This window comes from Typopeltis vanoorti, chromosome 20 (assembly GCF_054136105.1).
Source record: "Typopeltis vanoorti isolate ZY-2024b chromosome 20, IOZ_Tvanoo_1.0, whole genome shotgun sequence".
NCBI classification, from domain to species: Eukaryota; Metazoa; Arthropoda; class Arachnida; order Uropygi; family Thelyphonidae; genus Typopeltis; species Typopeltis vanoorti.
This window is the reverse complement of record NC_143568.1, coordinates 13,208,012-13,232,142: the sequence shown is the minus strand read 5'-3', so window position 1 is coordinate 13,232,142 and position 24,131 is coordinate 13,208,012. Positions and strand designations below refer to the sequence as shown.

The 24,131-nt window shown below is 35.3% G+C and overlaps 1 protein-coding gene across 2 annotated transcripts in view; it reads left to right on the top strand.

Annotated features, from left to right (window-relative positions):
- The window catches only part of LOC150095244 (SRA stem-loop-interacting RNA-binding protein, mitochondrial-like), a 49,800-nt gene that overhangs the window by 24,100 nt on the left and 1,569 nt on the right, over positions 1-24,131 (top strand). For both annotated transcript variants that reach the window (XM_090409710.1, XM_090409709.1), the window contains one exon: positions 357-464. In XM_090409710.1, the coding sequence (XP_090265836.1) occupies positions 357-464 (108 nt within the window). The remainder of the gene's footprint in view (positions 1-356; positions 465-24,131) is intronic.

Here is a 24,131-nt window from a genome sequence, read left to right as displayed (position 1 = left end):
AGCACTTCCATTTTTGTCATAATGAAAATTTATCTAAATGTGATGAATTTAGGCATTCATTAGAAAACTGAAAATTAATAATTTTCTTTTATTGGATGTTACATTAGTTAGGCTTCTGCTAGTGAATAATTAGATAATATACCTTTTTTTAGTTAGTTGCTTGTTTAAGTGCATGAACAGTTATGTTCAGAGACAAAAAAAAAAAAAAAGCAAAGAATTTCACTATAAAAAACCTATTACTACAACAAATTGTTTCTTTTTTTTTTTCCTGAATTGATTATAGTGAGAGTTGACTGCTATTAAGTGATTAGTTTTATGTGAATGACATATTGCATATATTGCTTTTCCCCTTCTAGGATGAAACAACTGGAATGTCAAAGGGCTATGGTTTTGTTGCTTTTGGAACAAAGGATGGATATGTTAATGCCACTAAAGAAACCACTCATTTCCTTGAAGGAAATTATGTAAGTTGTTCTTCCATTTCATTCTAATTGTAGTAACATAAGGCAGGGTTTTTTTTAATGAAAATAAGCCAAAGAGAGATTTTGAGATGATTGGCTATAGCAAAAAAACTATTAGAATGATTAATTACAGCTTAAATTATTTGTAATACAGCAAGCAAAGCAAATCACAGTAATGTATAAATACTCATCTCTGCCAGTGAAAAGCTGGAAGCTCGGTTCCTACAGTCTTTTGAATGGCAAATGCTTAGATGCCGATCTCTTTCTTTCTTTCCCTTCCCTTTTCCCAGAAAAGATATTTATTAGCTTCTTTGGAGTTATTATTCATGTAACGTCCTCTGGAAGAATGGATAAGAATTATCTCGAAAAATGGATTTTTTTTATTAGTCATGATGAAAAATTTTCAATCATCAGTATCCTGATATGTACCTCGAAGGGGTGTACACAGGGCCGGCGCATCTCAGTAGGCTACCGACAGTAGCGCAGTGCCGACTATTATTTCGTCTGTGTAATAATTTCTTGTGGGTATAAAATAGAAATGGAATCAAAAATTTTAAAAAAAAGTTATTCAGTGCACAAAATCATAAGCCTCATGCTGCAAAAGAAGCAGATATTAAGAAACAAACTGGGGCTCTTAATAAATTTGTTAAAATATTCTGGTGCAGATTGTAACCAACTCGATACATCAGAAATCAGAGTTGAAGAACCATGCACATCATCCAGTTTTCATGAAAGTACTATTGAACATGATTTAAGTGGATTTAGTCAACTACAACAAGATTTAGTTGTAGTTGACCATGAAACCAACACATTGCTAGTCTCTGTAAATTTAGAAGATCCAGGTGAATGGGGAAATATGATGAAAAATTACAAGCTGTTTTAATTGAAATGGGGCCTGTTCAAAAGAAAAATATAATATATCCCAGAGATACATATGGTCATAAATTTGGCGACACGTATTATAATAAAAAAATGGAAGCTCGTGCCAAGAACATGGCTCATTTATTCCGAAACTTTAAATTCTGTTTTTTGCTTTTGTTGCAAACTTGTAGCACCTACTAAATCAACTGAATCACCTACTGAGTCTTGTAGAAGGTTATAACGATTGGAGAAATGTAAGTACAACTTTACATAGACATGTAAAGTTGTAAATGGAAAATGTACAACTTAACATGAAAAATTTCTTTAAATGAAAGGAACTTGATAAAAATTTAAAAAAACAAAACTACTATTGATTTCCAGACTCAAAGCATGTATGAAATGGAAAAGAAACATTGGACGAGTGTTTTAGAATGCTTGATTGAAATTATAAAATTCCTTGGTAGTCGAAATTTAGCTTTTCACGGATCATCTGATAAATTATATGAAAGGAATTACGGCAATTTTTTAAAATTAGTCGAACTGTCTGCTATGTTTGATCCCGTTATGGAAACTCATGTTGAAAGGGCCCTACAACGAATACAATAGGGTACGCTATTTGAGTAAAGACAGTCAAAATGAAATATTGGAAACTTTAAGTAACGCAATCAGGGATACAATTTTATTATAAATTCCAAAATCTAAATATTATTCCATAATTTTAGACTGCACACCTGATGCAAGTAAAACAGAACAAATGACCATTATTATTCGTTTTGTTTCCTATGACAATGGAATTGTCAAGATCAGGGAAAACGTTTTAGGTTTTGCAGATATATCAGATTCAAACGGACATGGTTTATGTGCAACAATAATGGAACAACTGGAAAAATGGAACATTCCCATTGAAGACATGCGAGGTCAAGGGTATGACAATGGGGCAAATATAAAAGGGAAAAAATATGGGCTCCAAAATTTGCTTTTGAACAAAAATCCTCGAGCGTTTTACGTGCCATGTGCTGCTCATACTCTAAATTTACGATGCAGCCAAAGTGAATGCAGATACAATTCGTTTCTTTGCAATTATTCAAGAAATATAAAATTTTTTTTCATTCTCTTACAAACGTTAGGCAATCCTTTTAAAGTTCGTAAAAAAACTAACATTGAAACAGCCATCAGAAACGCGATGGGAAAGTAAAATTAATGCAATCCGCCCCCTACGATATCAGTTAGGAGAAATTTATGATGCACTTTTTGAAATTTTAAAGAATGAAAATTTTAATAAAGAAACTCAGCATGAAGCACAAACATTATGTGCTAAAATAAAGGACTACAAATTTATTTACTCTCTTATAACTTGGCATGATTTACTTAACAGAATAAACCCTGTGAGTAAAATGCTTCAAGACAAAAATATGAACATTACACTTGCTTTAGAATCTATCGAAAACTTAAAAATATTCTTACAAGAGTATCATCGATCAGATAAAAATTTTAAAGAGGTTCTAAAAACGGCAAAAGAATTCAGTGAAGAGGTGGATGGAGAACAAGAATTTAAAACGTATGGAAGTTCGACGATGAAAGAAGACACGACAATTTGACTACGAGCATCATGACGAAACCCCACAATCGCCAGAAGATAAATTTAGAGTGAATGTGTTTTATACACTTATAGACGTGTATAGACTTATAGACGTGATTGCAATGTGTTCGTTTATAGAATGTTTTGAACAACTAAAAACATTATTATGATAATTTCAATTTCTTGTATAGATTACTACAAATTAATAATGAAGATTTACGAAAAAATTGTGACGATTTAGAGATTCTCTTGAAGGACCGAGACAATAAAGACGTAAATGCAATAGAACTGTATGACGAGTTATGTGCTTTCCGGGATATTTTTCAGAAGGATAATTTAAATATTCAAAAGCCCTTTCGATATTCTTAATTTTATTATGTCCAATAATTTATCTTTCCCTAACTTTTCAATTGCTTTAAGAATACTATTAACCTGACCTGTTAGTGTAGCGAGCAGTGAACATTCCTTTTCCAATTTGAAATTGATTAAAACCTACTTAAGAACAAGTATGTCACAAAAAAGGTTTGTTAGTTTGGCGTTAATAGCTATTGAAAATGATATATGTGTGGAATTAAACGTTAAGACCATTATTTCTAATTTTGTGAATATGAAATCAAAAACGTTGAAATTTTAATAAAAAAAATTTCAAGTATAATTTCAATTGTAATTTAACTTATTTTCTGTTATTCTGTAAAGATGTCATTTTTTGAATACTTATATTAAATGTTCTAATTATTTCTGAATTCTTTTATTTTCTCATCTATTTTGAGTTTCTTTTATTTTTCTAAAAGATAGTTCCACTCGTAAAAATTTTTTAATAATTTTTACAAGTTATTAAGAATTTAGTAACTTGGAAAATGCAAGAATTTTTTAAACTTTAGTTCAAATAAATTTTAACTTTAATTAAAATTCATTTTAATTTTGTTAGCGATTTGGGTCGGTGAGAAGGCTATAATCCCTGTATCATTATATTCAACGATTAAAGTGAAGTGGCTTTATCAAAATTTGCTTTAACTTTTGAGAATTTTTTGAATATTCTGGTTTTTAACGATAATCCTGCCTAGCCAACACCCCCAGTTTGTTACATTTAGCGAACCAACATGTGACTGTTCCATCAAAATTTATTTAAGAAATTTCAAATAATTAAAATTTTTATTATTGTAAAAGAACCACACTCTCCTAGATCATTACAGGGGTGCTTAGATAGAAATTGCATGCGGGCGCCAAAGACCCTAGCACCGGCTCTGGGTGTACATGTTACTATTACACCACTACATGATTAAATCTACATTATAATTAATCTATTCTTGTGTAGAGGCTTAAGTGCTGTGAGGACATTATGTTGGAGGTTTAATGGATTTATTACAACACTCAAAAAGAATTAAAATAGAATTTAATACTTCCTATATTTCGTCCTAGTCACTAGGACATCTACGGGGATTACAAAGACAATTAATGTAACATGCACACAAAAACTTACAATACTAAGCCCAACCACGTGGGTGACAATAAAGTCATATCTAGGTGGAGCGCCCTCTAAGGGCAGTTGTAGGTGGCCTGGAATGTAAGGTGGGACCTCTGGTGATGACTGTTTCCCAAATCTTCGGAAGCTTAATGCAACCGTATTTGTTCAGATTTGGTTGGTTTTTGAGAGCTGCTGCTGCTTCTAAGAAAAGTCTCTCTTTCTTGAATTTGCTGTGGTGGAGCATGGTGGTTTTCTTCCATGATACTCTGTGGGTAGTGTCCAAAACATGGTCAGCCAAGCCTGAATGGCCATAGTTGTGTTTAACGATGTACGACTTGTGTTCCTCTAGGCGGATTGGATGCTGATCTGCCTGTCTGTCCAAAGTACGCAAGCTTACAGGAACAGGGTACTTTGTAAACTCCAGGCAGAGAGAGAGGAGGGAGCGGATCTTTCGTAGAACGGATAAGGGTAGCCAGTTTGCGGTAGGGCTTATATGCTGTGTGTAGGTTATACTTTTTTAGTATCTTGGCTATTTTTTCCGAAGTGCCACGAATGTAGGGTATGGTGATGGCATTTTTAAATTCTTGTTGATGAGAGGGACGGGGAATGGGGGAGGAATTGATTATTTTTTTGATGCTGTGTTCGCTGTAGCCATTGGAGAGCACTTCATGCAAATAAGATAATATAGTTTACTTATTCTATATTATCTCCATTCAGAATGCAGCAGAAGTTTCTATGTTCTTGTCTATTTTCATAGTTTTGATCTTTTCATTGCTGATTTTCATGCCAAATTTGTTACAGCTATTCTTCAATTTAGTTAGAGAATCCTGGAGACCTGCACTAGATGTGTTTAGGAGTACAATCATCTGCATAAAGCAAAGAGCTAAGCTGGACATCTCCAATTCTAATATCAGGCCTGATGCCACTTTCTTTCATAATGTGATCAATATAAATGATGAATAAGAGTGGAGATAATGTGCATCCTTGTCTACCCTGATTTTACATTAAATGATCTTCCTGTATTTCTTTCAATTCTAACTGCTGACTGACAGCTTAAATATAGACTATGTATTGCTTTGCAATGTTCCATTCACCCAATATAATTGTAGTGTTTTGAAAAATTTTTCTCTGGGCACGTTGTTGTATGCCTTTTCGAGATCTACAAAACTTAATTACAGATCCTTGTCATATTCCCACAATTTCTCACCTATTTGTCTTAAAGTGACAATCTGATGTTGACAACCTCTGTTTGGCCTGAACTCAGCTTGTTCTTCAAGTTTCTTTTCCACAATCTTTCTCAATCTCTTTTCAAATATGTTTGCATAAATCTTACCTGGAACACTTAGTGGAGAAATTCCTCTGGAATTATCACATTCAACTTTATTCCCTTTTTATAGAGGGGTACTATGAGAGCTTTACTCCAATCATTGGGAATTTGACCTTCTGAATTATGCAGTGCAGCCACCCGTAAGACTTTTATACCTCCGTACTTAAGTATTTCTGGTCGAATATCATCTACTTCAGCTGCCTTTCCACATTTCAAGATTTTTGTGGCTTTTTTTTTTTACCTGAAGTATTGATATGTACTCTTCTTTGCATTCTCTTGAATATTTTCTAGTATAGTTCCTTCACTGCTTGGTTTGTTTAAGTCTTTCAAAGTAATCACACCTTCATCTAGGAGGGGTCTTTAACCTTTCAGACAGTGTGGGCCACATTAAAAATTTCAATGAAGCCTGCGGGCAACTAAGCTACACTGTGGTATTTAGAATTGTAAGATGCTTTCCAGATTCACAAGAAATGCTGTGCATTTGATACTTTACATAAAATCCTATAAAAGTAAACATACTCAGCTTTAAGAAAGTCGGGTTCATGATAAGTAAATACAATGAATACTTGAAAAAAAGATAATTTAATGAAGAAAACATTCATTTTTTACAATGTCAATGGGAAACTTGGCAGTGCTTTTCCTTAACCAGCTTGTCGATGTTGGCATCAATGTTGGAAGTCGCTATGCGCAGAATATTCTCAAGATGGTGGTCTGTAATCTGAGTTCTTGTCTTAGACTTCATATGCTTCATTCTGGAGAACTGTTCACATAAGTACGTGCTTCCTAACAAAGTGCACATCTTCAAAGCATGCCGGTGAAGATTAGGGAATGCATCCTTAGAAATGTAGTCTTTGTAAGTCTTTGCAAGGGCACATTGAATAATTTTTCTCTCAAAGAAGAGTTATTTTGGAGTTCAAGCAGCTCCATTTGTACTGAACCTGGCATTTCGCAGCATCGACACTGAATGGCATTGAAAATAAATCTAAAGAAGACTTGGTTCCGAAAATCACTAAATCTCTCTTCGAACTTACTTCACAACATGGCTAATTTTGTAGCTTATTCATCAAGAGACGAACAGTTGGACTCCACGAGAAGCTGAAAATAAGTTAAGTCTTTTTTTGCAAGTTGTGCCTCAGAAAGTTTGAGCTTGGCCACAAAAGCTTTGATGTGATCAAACAGAGTGTGCACCAGTTGATCTTTGGACTATAGCGGACTATAGCCAAATATTTAGGTCATTCATATGCATTGAGATGTCGGTCACAAAGGCAAAGTCTGTCATCCACTTCGAATCGTTGAATTCCGCAATAGGCTCTCCCTTGGTGCATGAAGTGCTGTATTTCGCTCCATAAATCAGACTCTTTTAAGAACCTTTCCTCTGCTCAACCAGTGCATATTGCTGTGATCCACCTCACGCTCTTGGAATTGACGATGATTCAATCCTCTTGACCTAATAATGTTCACAGTCACAATAACTTTCATGACATTCTCAAATCCAATAGTTTTCACGCACAAATTCTCCTGGTGGATTAAACAGTGGTAATGGACAAAATCGTTTCCTTCTAGTTCCGGTTCTTTCCGTAGCAGCGCAACAAACTCTTCGTTCTTTCCCACCATAGCAGGGGCACCATCAGTTACCACACCCTCAAGGTTGGTTAAGCTGAGATCGAAACGTGGGAACGTTTTCCTGGCAGCTTCAAGAATATCAGTATCTTTCATCATTCCCTTCATAGGTATGAGTGCTAGCAGTTCTGTCACAGTGAATTGAATTGCAGATCAATGCCACGGACCAAGATAGCCAGTTGTGCTCACATCTAAAGCAAGTGAATATGACATAAATTTGGATGACCGGTTTTTTAAAGTTCCTTCAATGTCATTGGCAAAATCTTCGGCACGTTGTGCTATAGTTACTCTAGACAAACTCAGTTTTTTAAACACTTCCTTATTAATTGGGCATATAATTTCCCCAGCAGTGATGAGACACTCTTTCACAAACTCGTCGTGCAGGAAGGCTTTTGAGTTTTTAGCAATTTTTTCAGCTATTACATAACACTTGACGCATGCTTCGCTCTCTTCCCTCTGCCTTTTAAACGTATCCTGCTGGCATTTTAAATCAATTAGGAGAGACGGTTTTTGATACTGAGACTGACTCATGACAAATTAAACACACTGGCTTATCGTCAATTGGCACAAAAAAAGTACACTTTTCATTAAAAACCCAACAAGAAGTTGTATAACTGAGAGGAGATCTCCACATAGCCTTTAAAGGAATGCAGAGAATCGACCAAGGCTTCTGAGCTAATGTCTAATCCTCACCTTCTTGTGGTGCACCCTGTTGGGAATCTACCTGGATACTGAACAAACTAGGATGGGCTGGCAATTTGGAATTAACTGACCAAATTTTATTCCTATTGGCTTAAACCCATATACAAAATGATGGTACAACATGACAATATTTCACGCCAGCTGGGGAATCGCCAGGTTAAACAAGGCCCCCATTGTTTTCGCCAGGGAACCAGGGTGAACAGCGAAAAGTCAGCTACTTGAACAAATCTGAAAGCACACCAGAATTCAACATCACCAGAGTTAAAGATCGGTACTATTAACATAAGAAGCCTGAATGACAAAGAAATGGAGCTAGCTGAGGAATTAGATAAGTACCAGATCGACATAATAGGAGTGACTGAAACAAAAAAAGACAAAAACTGGTGAAATCTTTCTGAGCAATAAATACAAAATGTTATATTCAGGCAATGACAATCAAAGCAAAGAAGTAGCAGCCATAGTATTCAACACTAAATACGAAGCTAATCTTCTTGAATGGCGGGCAGTCTCAAGTAGAGTGATGTGGGCAAATATCAGAATGGGGAACTGGACAATGAGACTTATTTGTGCCTATGGTCCCACAGAATGCTCTACTAAAGTAGAAATGGAGGAATTTTTTGAGGCTACTGACACAATGAAAAAGGAAAAGTTGGTCCCTGTTGGGGATCTAAATAGCGGACTATGAAGTGATTGTCAGACGTATAAAAATGTTTTGGGAAAATTTGGAGAAAACAGCAAACTAATAATAATGGCAAATACCTGTTGGATTTCTGCTCAGGACATGGACTGATTATTACTAACACCATGTTCCAACATAAAAATGTGCACAAATTCACATGGAGAGAAGAGACTAGGAATAAGAAAAGTCTCATTGACTATGTTATTGTTGATATTTTCTCCCTGGTGCAGGACAGCAGGTGACAAAGGATTTGAAATTGGAAGTGATCACTATTTTGTCTTCAGCAGGATAAACTTTAATTTCATATTGAAAAGAATGACATGTAAGAAAGTTTTAAAGCGAATAAAAGTTGAGCAGCTCTGAAATGTGAACTGTAGACTAATATACACAAAGATTATTGAAGAAAAAATGAAAGAGTTTGAGAGTAAAAACCAAACCTTGGAGATTCAGTGGCAAACCTTGAAGAAAACCCTGATTGATTCAGCCAGAGAGGCATGTGGTGAGGTTGTCTGCAAGGATAGAGAAATCAGAACTCCATGGTGGACACAGGAAGTTTAAGAGGCAATGAAGGAAAAGAAGAAAGCATATTAACAGTTTCTGGCAAATAAGTCAGCTTGTGCTCTTTGAGAATGCAGAGACAAATGTAAGAAAGCTAAACACTGTATAAAACTAGCTAAACAAAAGTCATGGGAGGACTTTGGCAAGAATATAGAAAATAAACTATCAAGAAGGTGGTAAGATATTCTGTTGAAGAAGCTTAGAAATGGAGAAAAGAGTGCTGTAAAAGGAGTTAGAGATGATAAAGGTGACATGAAAATGGGAGAAAATGATATCCTTGAAGTATGGAGAAATTATTTCAAAAAATTGCTAAATGAAACAAGCAGTGATAGCACAGTGGTAAAAAACACTCAACAGGCATACAGTCAGGAGTACATATCCATATTTGAAGTAGAAAAAGCCATCAAAGGCTTGAAATGTGGATAGGCAGCAGGAGTAGATGATTTGACCAGAAATGGTGAAGTATGGTGGTATAAAAGTCTTACAGTGGCTGCACTGCATAGCTCAGAGGGACGAATTCCTGATGATTGGAGTAGAGCTCTGATAGTATCATATATAAAAAGGGAAATAAAACTGAATGTGAGAATTACAGAGGTATTTCCCTACTGAATGTTCCTGGCAAGATCTATGCAAGTATACTTGAGAAACGGTTGAGAAGAATTGTGGAAGAAAAGCTTGGTGAAGAACAAGCTGGATTCAGGCCAAATAGAGGCCCTCAGGATCAGATCTTCAATTTATGACAAATAGTTGAGATAGCATGGGAATATTAACAAAGATCTGTATTTAAGTTTTGTTGATCTGGAAAAGGCATATGACAAGGTGCCAAGAGAGAAGCTATTCAATACTCTACAGTTATATGGTGCCAATGGGGCATTATATCAATTAGTCTTTATTTGAGTTGCAAATCAGCAGTTAGAATTAAAGGAAGTACAGGAAGATGGTTTAATGTTAAATCTGGTGTGAGACAAGGATGTACATTATCTCCTCTGTTATTCATTATCTATATGGATCACATTATGAAGGAAAGTGGTATTAAACATGATATCAGAATTGGAGATATTAATATCAGCTATTTGCTTTATGCATACGATGTTATACGTCTAAATAAATCTGCTACAAGTTTGCAAGATTCCCTGACTAAATTGAATAACTGTTGTAATAGATATGGTATGAAGGTCAGCAATAAAAAGACAAAGACAATGAAAATAGGTAGAATCGTTGAAAATGTCAACTGTGTTTTGAACGGAGAACCTGTGGAACAAGTAAAACATTTCAACTTAGGCATGATTTTTAGTGAAGTTGGTAAATTAAATATAGAAATAGACAACAGAATCAACAAACCTGATATGGTAGGAAGTCAATTAAATAAATTCATATGGAATAAGAGAGAAATTAGTCTGAACACTAAATTAGCTGTATACAAGACAGTGTTCAAACCAATTTTGAGTTATGGATCTGAGAACTGGGTCAGAAGTAAAACACTTGACCAAAGACTAGAGACTGCAGATATGAGAGACCTGAGAAAGATTAGAGGCGTGAACAGATGGTATCAATGGCATGGAAAGAACTTGATATTGTCAGCATCAGGGAATCCATTAGTAGAGCTAATCTCAGGTGGTATGGTCACTTAAACAGAACGGACAAGGAAAGATTAGCAAAACAAGTGTTCTCTGCCAGGTTGGCAGCAAAACGACCCAGAGGAAAAACTAAGATATAGGTGTTTGATACAGTACAAAGTGCCTTAGACGATAGAAATATAAGATCTGCTAATGTTGGAGTCTTGACAAGTAACAGACTGATTTGGAGATAAATTGTAGATAGGAAGTTAGTAATGATGTAAATTTTTCATGTAGTTCTATCATATCCTGTACACCCCTTGAGGGTACATGTCAAGAATTTGATGATGAAGCACTTGATTTACGCTTTTTACTCGTAGATGCCATCGTGATGGAAGGTGAACCCAAAATGGTTATTATCCACTGAACATGTCTCACACTAATGGAAAAAAGTCTGACAATATATAACCACAGTTGGCTATGGCTGACACGACAAACCTGCTTGCGCTTATACACAAGTATCACACTATTCACGACTGACTGTGGATTAGATCATCTTGTATTTATATGAAAATAACCAAGTATCAAGAACCTTTGAGATGTATCTGGAAGACACTAGACAGCCCACTCGAACGAACTACTGCTTTAGTCATCTACCTGCGACGTTAATACTAGTACTTGAGTACCTCTTGGTGCTGGTAGATGGCCGGAGAAGCATGTGTATTTAATATTCATTTTGTAGGATTTTATGTAAAGTATCAAATGCACACCTTTTCTTGTGAATCTGGAAAGCATCTCACAATTCTAAATACTGCAGAATAGCTTAATGGCCTGCTGGCTTCATTGAAATTATTTTTTATTTAATGGCATTTTAAGTAGCTAATTTTTCAAAATGGCCAGTGGGCCATGGCAAAGAGAGCCGTGGGCTACAGGTGACCTGCGGTAATATCTTTATTATCCTTAATATCCTTTATTTTCATGTCCTTTTACAGTACTCTTTCCTCGATTTCTAAGCTTCTTTTTGTTTAGCTACTTTTACACACAGCTTAGCTCTCTTACATTTTTCCCTGTGTTCTTTTAGATCATCTGCTTAGTTATTTGCTAGGAACTTTCACTATGCTTTCTTCTTTTCCAGGACTGCTACTTAGCTTCTTGTGTCCACCATGGTGTTCTTATTTTTCTATCCTTGCTGACAACATACCTCCCTTGGTTCTTGTTTTCAAACTGCTGTAAATTTTTTTCAATAATGTTTGCATAGTTGAGTCTACAATTAGCTGTAAAAGCTGCTCAATCTTAAATCTTTTTAACACTTCCTTATATACTGTTCTTTTCACTGTGATATCCATTTTTATCTTGTTTAGTACTAAGTAATGGTCATTTCCAGTTTCAAAGGATTTGAAATTGGAAGTGAATCCTGAATTCACCTTATATCAATATCAGCAATGACGTAGTCAATGAGGCTTTTCTTATTTTTTGTGTCTTCTCTCTATGTGAACTTGTGTGAGTAATGACTAGTCCATGTCCTGAGCAGAAGTCCAGTAAATACTTACCATTATTATTAGCTTTGCCTTTTTCTCCAAATATTCCTATATGCCTGGTGGGATTCATTTCCTACCGTGCTGTTTAGGTCTCTAACAAGGACCACTTTTTTCATTTTCTTTATGTCAACTGCCTTTTCTAATGACTCAAAAAATTCTTCCACTTGTTCCTTGGAAGAACCTTCTGTGGGGACTACAGGCACAAAGAAGTTTCATTGTCCATGTCCCCATTTTGAAGTTTGCCCATTACTACTCCTTCCTCCCCTTGATCATTATTGCCTGAAAATAGTATTCTATACTTATTATTTAGTAACATCTAACCTGTTTTTGTCTTTGTTGCTCCATCAACTTACATGTATTTCTGCCACACCCAAATGAATCATCTGATCAACATTATCAGTTCATTAGATTAGTTATTTCATGAACAAATCTTTCACTCTCCTCACATGTGTTTTAATTATGCTGTCTGTTATTCACTCCACCAGCAACTTATAGAATACTTAATATCAGAAATGTTGCCCTGCAAAGCAGGCAAACCAGCCTTGAGAACTCAACACTATGGACATAAGATACACCGGGGGCATACTGCTGACCACCTTATCCTGTGAACGGTTTGAGATCCAATGATTAACCAACCCTCGACACCGCAAGGTAAAAGAAAAGGAAGATGAGATATCAGAAATGTTAGTTGTTAATAATTCTTTTGCCAGTTATGAAAGCCTTTTTATTCACGCCTGATATCTTTTATTTCCCATTCTCACATAGCTTATTAATGATGGTTCACATATTTATACCCTCTAGTAATTCATATATACCAACCAAATATATAGCATTCTTATTAATTATTTCAGTGGATGTGGCGTTTGCACACCACAGCGCGTAACGCACGAAGAAAGACTGTTTCAAATCTAGTCGCCGACTAGAGGAAATTTTTCTAAGCTTTTTTCGACTGGTTCCCGAGTTAGTTGATCTCTGGCACGGGCAAGCGGGTTTTTCGTCGCGTAAACTCAAGAAAATCGACTGTAGAACCCACATTATTTCAGACATTAAATATATTGTGTTAAGGTTAGGGACGACGAGATGGCGGCACTTGTGCCGTCTCTCTTCACTGCGCGCTGCTTAATTAGTGATAGCCTTGGGCCAGCTATCTCTGATTGGCTGCCAGTGGAGATTGAACTGCCCACTCAGTCTCTAAAAGTTAGATAGGGTAAACAGCCTGGCCTACTCCCTGTATGGGAACAAAAAGGCATTAGCTGATTAGCTGAGCTGAATATATTCTAAAACAAATACATTCATTTCCCCCATGCAGATTTGGTTACAACTGAAGAACAGTCATGATGTGTTGTATCTACCAATAAGCAAGCATGACATTGCTGAGGGACATGGTTTTTTCTTTCACCCTGCAGATGGCTGTTGAGAGAGTCCTAACATGAACGTGCTAAAACCTTAAAGAAGGAGAAAATAACTTCTCTTTTCCTGCTTTTTAGTATGTTCTTCAGCCACCACAAATTGATGGGCCATTTTTGGCTACCTTTATGATATGTTCTCTAAACTTGGAATTTCCTCGCCTCATGAGTTTCTTGCAGTTCAGTTCCAAAAATATATCACATCACTTTACATTAAATTGGCAACTATTCTTTGCCCATATTGTGAGCTTATTTAAGTCATCCTGCAGGATTTCTACATCACCTTCATTTACTATTGCTCTTCCTGGTTTTGCATCAGCAAAGAACAGAACATTTCATGGCAAATCATTTTGTATCATTGATGTAAGAATCAAGCTGAGTTGTGTGGTAACCACTAGTTGCATTATTTTTCATGAATTCATCTCCTTCATATAGCACTCTTTGATATCTGTCCATCAGCCACCCTCTAATTCATATCCATACAATTTATGCAATAAGGTTCGATGTAGAATCCCTGTCATTTGCTTTTGCAAAGCCCAACAGTATCGCTGAGTAGCCATTTTTTTTTATTGAACTCCATTATCACTTTATTATGAAAAGTAAGCATATAACTAAGACAAGACTTACCCTTCACAAAACCATGCTGTTTCTTATTAAGTATCGTATTCCTATCTACCCAGTCCTGAATGCTGTCTTTCAGAAGTAGCCTATAATTTGCTTCTTCTGTCTTGAAGCCTCCTTAATGCAGGGGGACTATTATGTCCTCTTTCCACTCTGTTATTACTTTCCCAGTACCAAGGCTTATATTAAACAGCTTTGTCAGAGGAGCCGATAATTCCCTTGCACATTTATAATACATGAGCCGATATGCCATTTAATCCCATGGCTGTGATCGTCTTGAGATTTTGCAGTATTTTAAGCATTTGCATTTCTTCAGCCAATGTCACATTTGGCATTGTGAAATATGATATTGATCACTCAGTAATTCAACTATTTGATTTGTTTCTGTTACCTCCCCACATCAGCACTTATTAAAATCATCTTTCTATAGTCATCCTCCTTTTAATTGCCACATAACAAATGAACTCTTTAGGATTACTTTTGGCCTCATCAACCTGCTTTTTTCTCATAATTAGCTTTAGCTTTCCTTATCCTAGAGTGGTCACTCTTCTTGCCTGTTCCTTGAGTGTAATACTATTTAACAGGTTTCATCAATGAGAGATCAATGGTCAGGTTCATAGGGCCCATTGTGTGTTTGAATACAATGGTAAGTTAGTTTGATACAGAGGTGGAGGGGTTTTTTGTCCCTCAAAACAGCCAAACCCACCCCTTGAACACATATCCAGACATAGGATATTAACTGTAAGATGGAAGAGATTAGAGCCTCACCGTTTTATCTTTCTAACTGCACATTATGGATCTTAGGTTGAGATTCATAATAGCCAACCTCCTGGATGGAGATGAAATTTGACAGGGCATACTAATATATATATATATATATATATAAATAAGGCATTGAAGTTTCTCTGCATTATAGCACTGTTTTCCTTTTAATTTTTAGTTTTATTAAATGTAATCGAATGGTATCTAATTCATCACCTCTGATTTGGTGATAGAAAACTGAAATTACAAAAGAGATTGAAGTGAAAGTTCTCAGATTTTGTAACTGCATCAAGTATAGTATTGGCAAAACTACTATTGTAAATATTTTAGAAAGGAATCTAAATCCACATAAAATCTAAGACGTTGAGTAAGCGGAAGATACAGACAAAACCAAGAATACCGATTATTGTTGAAGTGGTGTGGTAATATAAATAACATCATCATCATCATCAAATTCCTGACATCTACTTTCGAGGATATGATACTATTACAAGAAAAATTACTAACTTTAATTACTTGTTGATATTTTTTACCACTGTGCTATCACTGCTTGTTTTATTTAGCAATTTTTTGAAGTAATTACTCCATACTTCAAGGATATCTTTTTCTCCTGTTTTCATATCACCTTTATCATCTCTGATTCCTTTTACAGCACTCTTTTCTCCATTTCTAAGCTTCAACAACCTTCAGAATATTTTACCACCTTGATATTTATTTTCTATGTTCTTGCCAAAGTCCTCCCATGACTTTTGTTTAGCTAGTATTACAGTCTTTAGCTTTCTTATATTTGTATCTGTATTCTCTAAGAGCACAAGTTGACTTATTTGCCAGGAACTTTTGATATGTTTTCTTCTTTTCCTTCACTGCCTCTTTAACTTCCTGTATCCACCAGGGAGTTCTGATTTTTCTATCCTTGCAGACAACCTCACTACATGCCTCTCTGGCTGAATCAGTGTTTTCTTCAGGATTTGTCACTGAATCTCCATGGTTTAGTTCCTGTTCTCAAACGCTTTCATTTTTCTTGAATAATGTTTGTGTACTTAGTCTACAGTTCACATCTGAGAGCTGCTCAACTTTTATTCGCTTTAAAACTTACTTACGTGTTCTTCTTTTCAATATGAAATTCAGTTTTATCCTGCTCAAGACTAAATAGTGATCACTTCCAATTTCAAATCCTCTGTACACTCTGGTGTCCTGCACCAGGGAGAAAACATCACTATCAACACTAACATAGTCAATGAGACTTTTCTTATTCCTTACCTCTTCTCTCCATGTGAATTTGTGCACATTTTTATGTTGGAACATGGTGTTAGTAATAACCAGTCCATGTCCTGAGCAGAAATCCAACAGGTATTTGCCATTATTATTAGCTTTGCTCTTTTCTCCAAATTTTTCCAAAATATTTTTGTATGTCTGACAATCATTTCCTACTCTGTATTTAGATCCCCAACAAGGACCAAATTTTCATTGTGTCAGTTGCTTTCTCTAAAGCATCAAAAAATTCTTCCACTTCTACCTTAGTAGAACTTTCTGTGGGACCATAGGCACAAATAAATCTCATTGTCCAGTTCCCCATTCTGATATTTGCCCACGTCACTCTACTTGAAACTGCCTGCCATTCAAGAAGATTAGTCTCGTATTTTGTGTTGAATACTATGGCTACTCCTACTTTTCCTCGATTGTCATTGCCTGAATATAACATTTTGTATTTATTGCTCAGAAACAGCTCACCAGATTTTGTGTTTTTTTGTTTGAGTCACCCCTATTATGTTAATCTGTTACTTATCTTATTCCTCAGCTAGCTCCATTTCTTTGCCATTCAGGTTTCTTATGTTGATAGTACTGATCTTTAACTCTGGTGATGTTGAGTTGGGGGGGTGTGTGCTTTCAGATTTGTTCCAGTAGCCGACTTTTCGCTGTTCGCCCTGGTTCCCTGGTGAAAACAACAACTGAATATAACATTTTGTATTTATTGCTCAGAAACAGCTCACTAGTTTTTATCTTTTTTGTTTGAGTCACCCCTATTATGTTAATCTGGTACTTATCTAATTCCTCAGAATTAGATAAGTACCAGATTAACATAACAGGGGGGATTCTAACCCTTTTATACCCTCTCTCCTAATGGCACCTTCTCTAACTTCTTTTCTCCGCCCCCCCCTTTTGACTTGACTTTACCGACCAATTAGGGTGGAGTTTTTCTGCCAAACGTTATTTGATCAGCGAGCCCGTAACGATTTCTCAATCTGGGAATTGACCCTAAGCGATTTTCTGTTGTTTTTCTTGTGCTAGCCTCTAACTTAATCCCTCTTTCAAATTTTCTCTATGAATTTACTTAATAATTTAATCTCTAGCCTCTCTCACATACCATCTTTTATGACTAATCCTTTTCTGTCTTATTTAGTTAAATTTTCTCATTTATACCATATTTCAACATTAATATATTCTTTCTTTTTTGTTAGTTAGTTTAACAAACACCTTTATATTTTATATATTTTATTGGATGCAAGAGTATTTCTTTTTCTTTTAAATAATTCATCTATTATCTCTTTTGCAGGGTTTTTAATTTATTTATTCTTCATGTTACATCATGATAGCTGAGAATTCTACATTCTTAAGATATCAGGTGTAACAGTTCCACAAAAATGGCGCATTATATAAATTGCGTTATGCAAGACTCGGATCACATAGAAAAAGTAGGGTAGGTTCTGAAATCTTTTTTTTTTTTAAGATTATATAAACAATGACATATCCAACAAATTTAATAAAAATTTTATTAAATCCAACGAATTTAATAAAAATATATTTTTATTAAATTCAGGTAAGTTAAGAAAACAAACTATGAAACAAATACATACTACAAAATTATAAAAAATTATAAATTGTATGTAAACTTCATTGCACATAATACATAAATGTTTTAGGCAAAATAAAATCAAGTATATATTTGAATTGTCATCACTCTCTTCAAAACTAAATCGTAGATGTTCTTTATTTATGAGTGGCCGGACGTCGTCATCACTTGAAATCTCTTGGGCATCATTAATATAATTCTAATTATATACTTCGGCTGGTTTAGTTATCAAGAAGTCAGTAATAAGACCTTGCTTATCACTATGCTGCAACTTTTTATTAAGTTCATAATATAGAGCTAAACAAATATCCAATTGTCTCGTGAATTTTCATGAGTGCTTTATTGAGAGATCATTATCCATAAAATAAATTTCTTGCCTAGTCCAATCCTTCTGCTAATTTCTTTCAACTGAATTCATTAACTCAGGCGTTCCCAACCCTATGCCCGCGGGCAACATGGCGCCTGCCGATCAATTTGTGCATGGCTGTCGCTGTTCAGTCGTGTACCACATAGTTTGAAATAATTACGTGCACATCATGCAACAATTCATGGCATGCTATATGATGCATGCATTAATGACACATGACGATTATTAAATGCATACAGTGTAAAGTAGATGCGCATACAAAGTTGCATTCATTTAACAAGATAATTCAAAAAATTTGCTTGAAAAAATAGATGGTGCCTGTCGCCCTACCAGTATTTTAGAATGTGCTCTAGGAAACAAAAAGGTTGGGAACCCCTGCTTTAACTGATTCATCACAATCAGAATCTTCAGCAGAACTTTCCTCGCCATTTGGTTCGATGTCATCTATTAATTGTACCAGTTCCTCATTTAAATCTATTTCCCCATAATTAATTCATTATTGAAGAGATTGGAGCATTTATGAAGAAGTTCGTGAAGGTTGAGTCTCATGTGCCGATCGAAACAGAATGTATCTTCAGTCTTGTTCAATTGTTACCTTGGCAGTTTACAGTGGGTTTATCCCTATTAACAAATGCGTATATCGCAAAAGCGCTCAAGTGGCCATTACTATAAAAATATCTTATTTATTTTTACATAAAAAACCATTACATATTGTATGTAACTCACCAGAAAATAAAGTGTTCAGCTTGAGATTAACACACTTATGATTTTTAATGCGCTTTTCTGGCCAAAGATATGGTAAACAATTGGCATACATGCATGCATGCTGAAGGGTATTCCCCCTAATATAAATTCGTTACTTATAACTACATGCACGATACGGGTAGACGCAAATTTAACGACGATAAAATTTGATTTTTAAGTCACGTGTTGAAAAATATATGAAAAGATAAAGGGTTACTACAATTTGTAGACTGCGTTGTATAAGTATCGCGTTATACGAAGGTTACCTGTATATAATTTAGAATGGTGCAGTCGTTAAACACGTAAATTTTTCCAAATTATATGGTATGAGAGTTGGTAACCTGTATATCGTAGATAGACTAATAACAAAGGTCATTCACTAGCAGTGCAGACATAAAGAAGATTATAAAGGATTAATAGTGAGGTCTATATTAAGCAGAGTATAGTTTTATTTGAGTAAAGTAGAAGAAATAAGTTAGGTCTAAAGTGTACATGTAAAAGGAATAAAAGGAGCGGTTGATAACAGTATAAAGTTGATGGTAGATTATAGAATATTACAAAGATATCGACAAGAATATTTTTACACTGCATCTTTAGTCCTCAAGTCACTGGCTCTATGAAAGTTACATCCCAGCCAAAAGATCCTGCAGAAAGTGGTTAACATTTCTGAAACTTTCCACCAAACTACTGCAGATGCTTCGATAAGAAACAGGGACTATCTGTTTCATACTGCAGAACATTTTTTCTTTTTTTTTTTTCAAATTTCAAAATTCATGAGAGAATTTCTGTTTTATCTTTATCTATCGCCCTCTTTTTCAAAATGATTATTCTGTTTTTAATGCTTATTCAGTTCTTTACAACTCATGAACAAGAAATAAATTAATTGTTAATGAGTTGCCAGCTTCACAATATGTAGCCATTTATATACTTTCTATTTCTTTAAATACAAGCGTTGTGATTGAGTTTAAAATAGGGAAGAAAAAAATAAAGACAAGGGTGATTATGTATAAATACATAGTCTGATAGTCAAGGAGAGGATGTAAAAAAAAATTAATCAAAAGTAAAAAGAAATTAGCATGGAACTTTTTAAAGCATTCAAATCTCCATTTGGTGAGGAAATTTGTTTACTACTTAAAGACTTTCTCAAATGTCCATGGATTTCAATTCCAATGCCTGTTGCAGAGTAGAGCTGCTCTTCACAAGGCCAACTAATTTTGTGCAGAAGGTAGAATGCAGTTGAAGCTTTGGAATATAAACAATCCAGTGAGTTTTTATAATTAGTCAGCATTCCTAGAAATCAAAGTAGTTGCTAGTAAGTAACAGCTCATGGAAAACAGCTACTTGCCATTAGTGATGATACAATGGTGGATTGTAAGACCTATTGTAATGCTCAGGCATTACTGGAAATTTGTGCAGTTTATTTCTAGGATAAAATGCTACTAGCCTGTGACCAAATGTTGAAGGAGGACTGAACCATCCCAGGTCAAAGATATCCCAAGGATAGGATGTAAAACATTGAATCTATTTATTATTATCCAGTTATAAAAAAAGAAAAAAAAAGAAAGGATACTGTATATGCCAGCATTACAAGGCCATTACATGACCATACCACCTGAGATTAGCTCTGCTAACGCATTCCTGGATGTTGACAATGTCAAGCTCTTTCCTAATATCCTCGTTTTTAATATATTGCCATTGATGCCATATGTTCATGCCTATAATCTTTCTCAGGTCTCTCATATCTGTGGTCTCTAGTCTTTGGTCAAGTGTTTTACTTCTGACCCAGCTCTCAGATCCAGAAGTTAAAACTGGTTTGAACACTGTCTTGTATACAGCTAATTTAGTGTTCCGACTAATTTCTCTCTTATTCCATATGAATTTATTCAATTGACTTCCTACCATACCAGCTTTGCTGATTCTGTTGTCTATTTCTATATTTAATTTACCATCTTCAGTAAAAATCGTGCCTAAGTAGCTGAAATGTTTTACTTGTTCCACAGGTTCTCCATTCACAACACAGTTGACATTTTCAATGATTCTGCCTATTTTCATTGTCTTTGTCTTTTTATTGCTGACCTTCATACCATATCTATTACAACAGTTATTCAATTTAGTCATTAACATCTCCAATTTTGATATCATGTTTAATACCACTTTCCTTCATAATGTGATCCATATAGATAATGAATAACAGAGGGGATAATGTACATCCTTGTCTCACACCAGATTTAACATTAAACCATCTTCCTGTACTTCCTTCAATTCTAACTGCTGACTTACAACTCAAATAAAGACTAAGTATTGCTTGATATAATGCCCCATTGACACCATATAACTGCAGCGTATTGAATAGCTTCTCTCTTGGCACCTTGTCATATGCCTTTTCCAAATCGACTTAAATACAGATCTCTGTTATATTCCCATGCTTTCTCGACTACTTGTCGTAAAGTGAAGATCTGATCCTGACAGCTTCTATTTGGCCTGAATCCAGCTTGTTCTTCACCAAGCTTTCCTTCCACAATTCTTCTCAACCGTTTCTCAAGTATACTTGCATAGATCTTGCCAGGAACACTCAGTAGGGAAATACCGCTGTAATTCTCACATTCAGTTTTATTTCAATTTTTATATATGGGTACTATGAGAGCTCTACTCCAATCATCGGGAATTCGTCCCTCTGTCCAGGCTTTCTGAACTATGCAGTGCAGCCACTGTAAGACTATTATACCACCATACTCGAGCATTTCTGGTCGAATATCATCTACTCCTGCTGCCTTTCTACATTTCAAGCCTTTGATGGCTTTTTCTACTTCAAGTATAAATATATATTCCAGACTGTATGCCTGTCGAGTGTTTTTTACCACTGTGCTGTCATCATTGCTTGTTTCATTTACCAGTTTTTCAAAGTAATTACTCCATACTTCAAGGATATCTTTTTCTCCCGTTTTCATGTCACCTTTATCATCTCTAACTCCTTTTACAGCACTCTTTCCTCCAATCCTAAGCTTCTTCAACAACCTCAGAATATTTTGCCACCTTCTTGATAATTATTTTCTATATTCTTGCCAAAGTCCTCCCATGCCTTTTATTTAGCTAGTTTTACACAGTGTTTAGCATTCTTGCATTTGTCTCTGTATTCTCTAAGAGCAAGCTGACTTATTTGACAGGAACTTTTGGTATGCTTTCTTCTTTTCCTTCACTGCCTCTTTAACTTCCTGTGTCCACCAGGGAGTTCTGATTTTTTTATCCTTGCAGACAACCTCACCACATGCCTCTCTGGCAGAATCAATCAATGTTTTCTTCAGAGTTTGCCACTGAATCTCCAAGGTTTGATTCCTGTTCTCAAACTCTTTCATTTTTTCTTCTATAATCTTTGTGTATTTTAGTCTACAGTTGACATCTGAGAGCTGCTCAACTTTTATTTGCTTTAAAACTTTCTTACATGTTATTCTTTTCAATACGAAATTCAATTTTATCCTGCTCAAGACTAAATAGTGATCACTTCCAATTTCAAATCCTCTGTACACTCTGGTGTCCTGCACTAGGGAGAAAATATCACTATCAATGAGACTTTTCTTATTCCTTGCCTCTTCTCACAATCATTTCCTACTCTGCTTTTTAGATCCCCAACAAGCACCAACTTTTCCTTTTTCATTGTCTGAATATAACATTTTATTTTTATTGCTCAGAAAGATCTCACCAGTTTTTGTCTTTTTTTTCTTTCATTCACCCCTATTATGTCTATCTGGTACTTATCTAATTCTTTAGCTAGCTCCATTTCTTTGCCATTCAGGCTTCTTATGTTGATACACCGATCTTTAACTCTGGTGATGTTGAGTTGGGGTTTGTTTTCAGATTTGTTCCAGTAGCTGACTTTTCGCTGTTCGCTCTGGTTCCCTGTCGAAAGCAACGGGGGCCTTGTTTAATCGGGCAATGCCCCAGCAGGTATGAAATATTGTCATGCTGTACCATCATTTTAATTTGGTTTAATAACCAATAAGAATATAATTTGGTTGGCTAAATCCCAAATTGCCAGCCCATCCTCGTTCGTTCAGTATCGATGTAGATACTCAACAGGGTGCACCACGAGAAGGTGAGGATTGGATACATTAGGTCAGAAGCCCTGGTCGGTTCTCTGCATTCCTTTAAGGCTACGTGGAGGTCTCCTCTCAGTTATACAGCTTTGACCCTTAAGCACCCCCGCTCCCAAAATTTCTTTTGAAAGTGTTTGTTTTGGGCCATATTCTCTGTATGACTACAAACTTTCTGCTGCTAGCTTCTAACACATCCCTTTTACTTTAATATAAGTAATGTGGAAATGTAAAGCATAAATCACAGCAGATATTTTCTTTAAATTTATGAACAATGTCTTTTCTTATGAGATCATTGGTAAAATTGTTTGATATGTTTATATTGGTCTTTGGTTTCATATATTATGATTCATCTGATCATGCCAGTAATGTTTCATTAGGATTTAAACAAAGGGGAAAAAAGAAAAAAAAAACATGCTTCCCCTGTAGAATACAAATATTTATATACAAAATATAATTATGTATTATTCCATTCAGTGTTAAAAAAAAAAAGCTAGCAAAATGCCAAAAAGTCAGCCATTCAAAGGAAGGAGTATAACAAGTATTCACTTAAACCAAATGTAAGAAATACTTAAAGCCCAAAAGAAAACTTAGCATTTCCTTCGTGGAATACTATAGCTAAAAGCATTGCACTATGGGTGACCAAGAAACAACTAGTTAATTATACATTACACTAGATAACTTTTATTATCACAATTTCCCTGGATTCAAATTCATCTACGGAGGAGATTTTACAACAGACCTTAGTAGGGTGACCAGCCACCTCAGTTGTCCTGAATTTTGCGAACAAAGCAATTAAAAAAAAAAATTTTTTTTTGATGCTAGGACCTGTAAAGTATTCATTTCTGTTTTTCAAGTTCCTGCAGAGTGCAACTTAATGTTTTGTTTTTATATACAGTATATCCAGTAAGAGAAAGTGTCATGCAACTTCCTTGCTGTCAAGAGG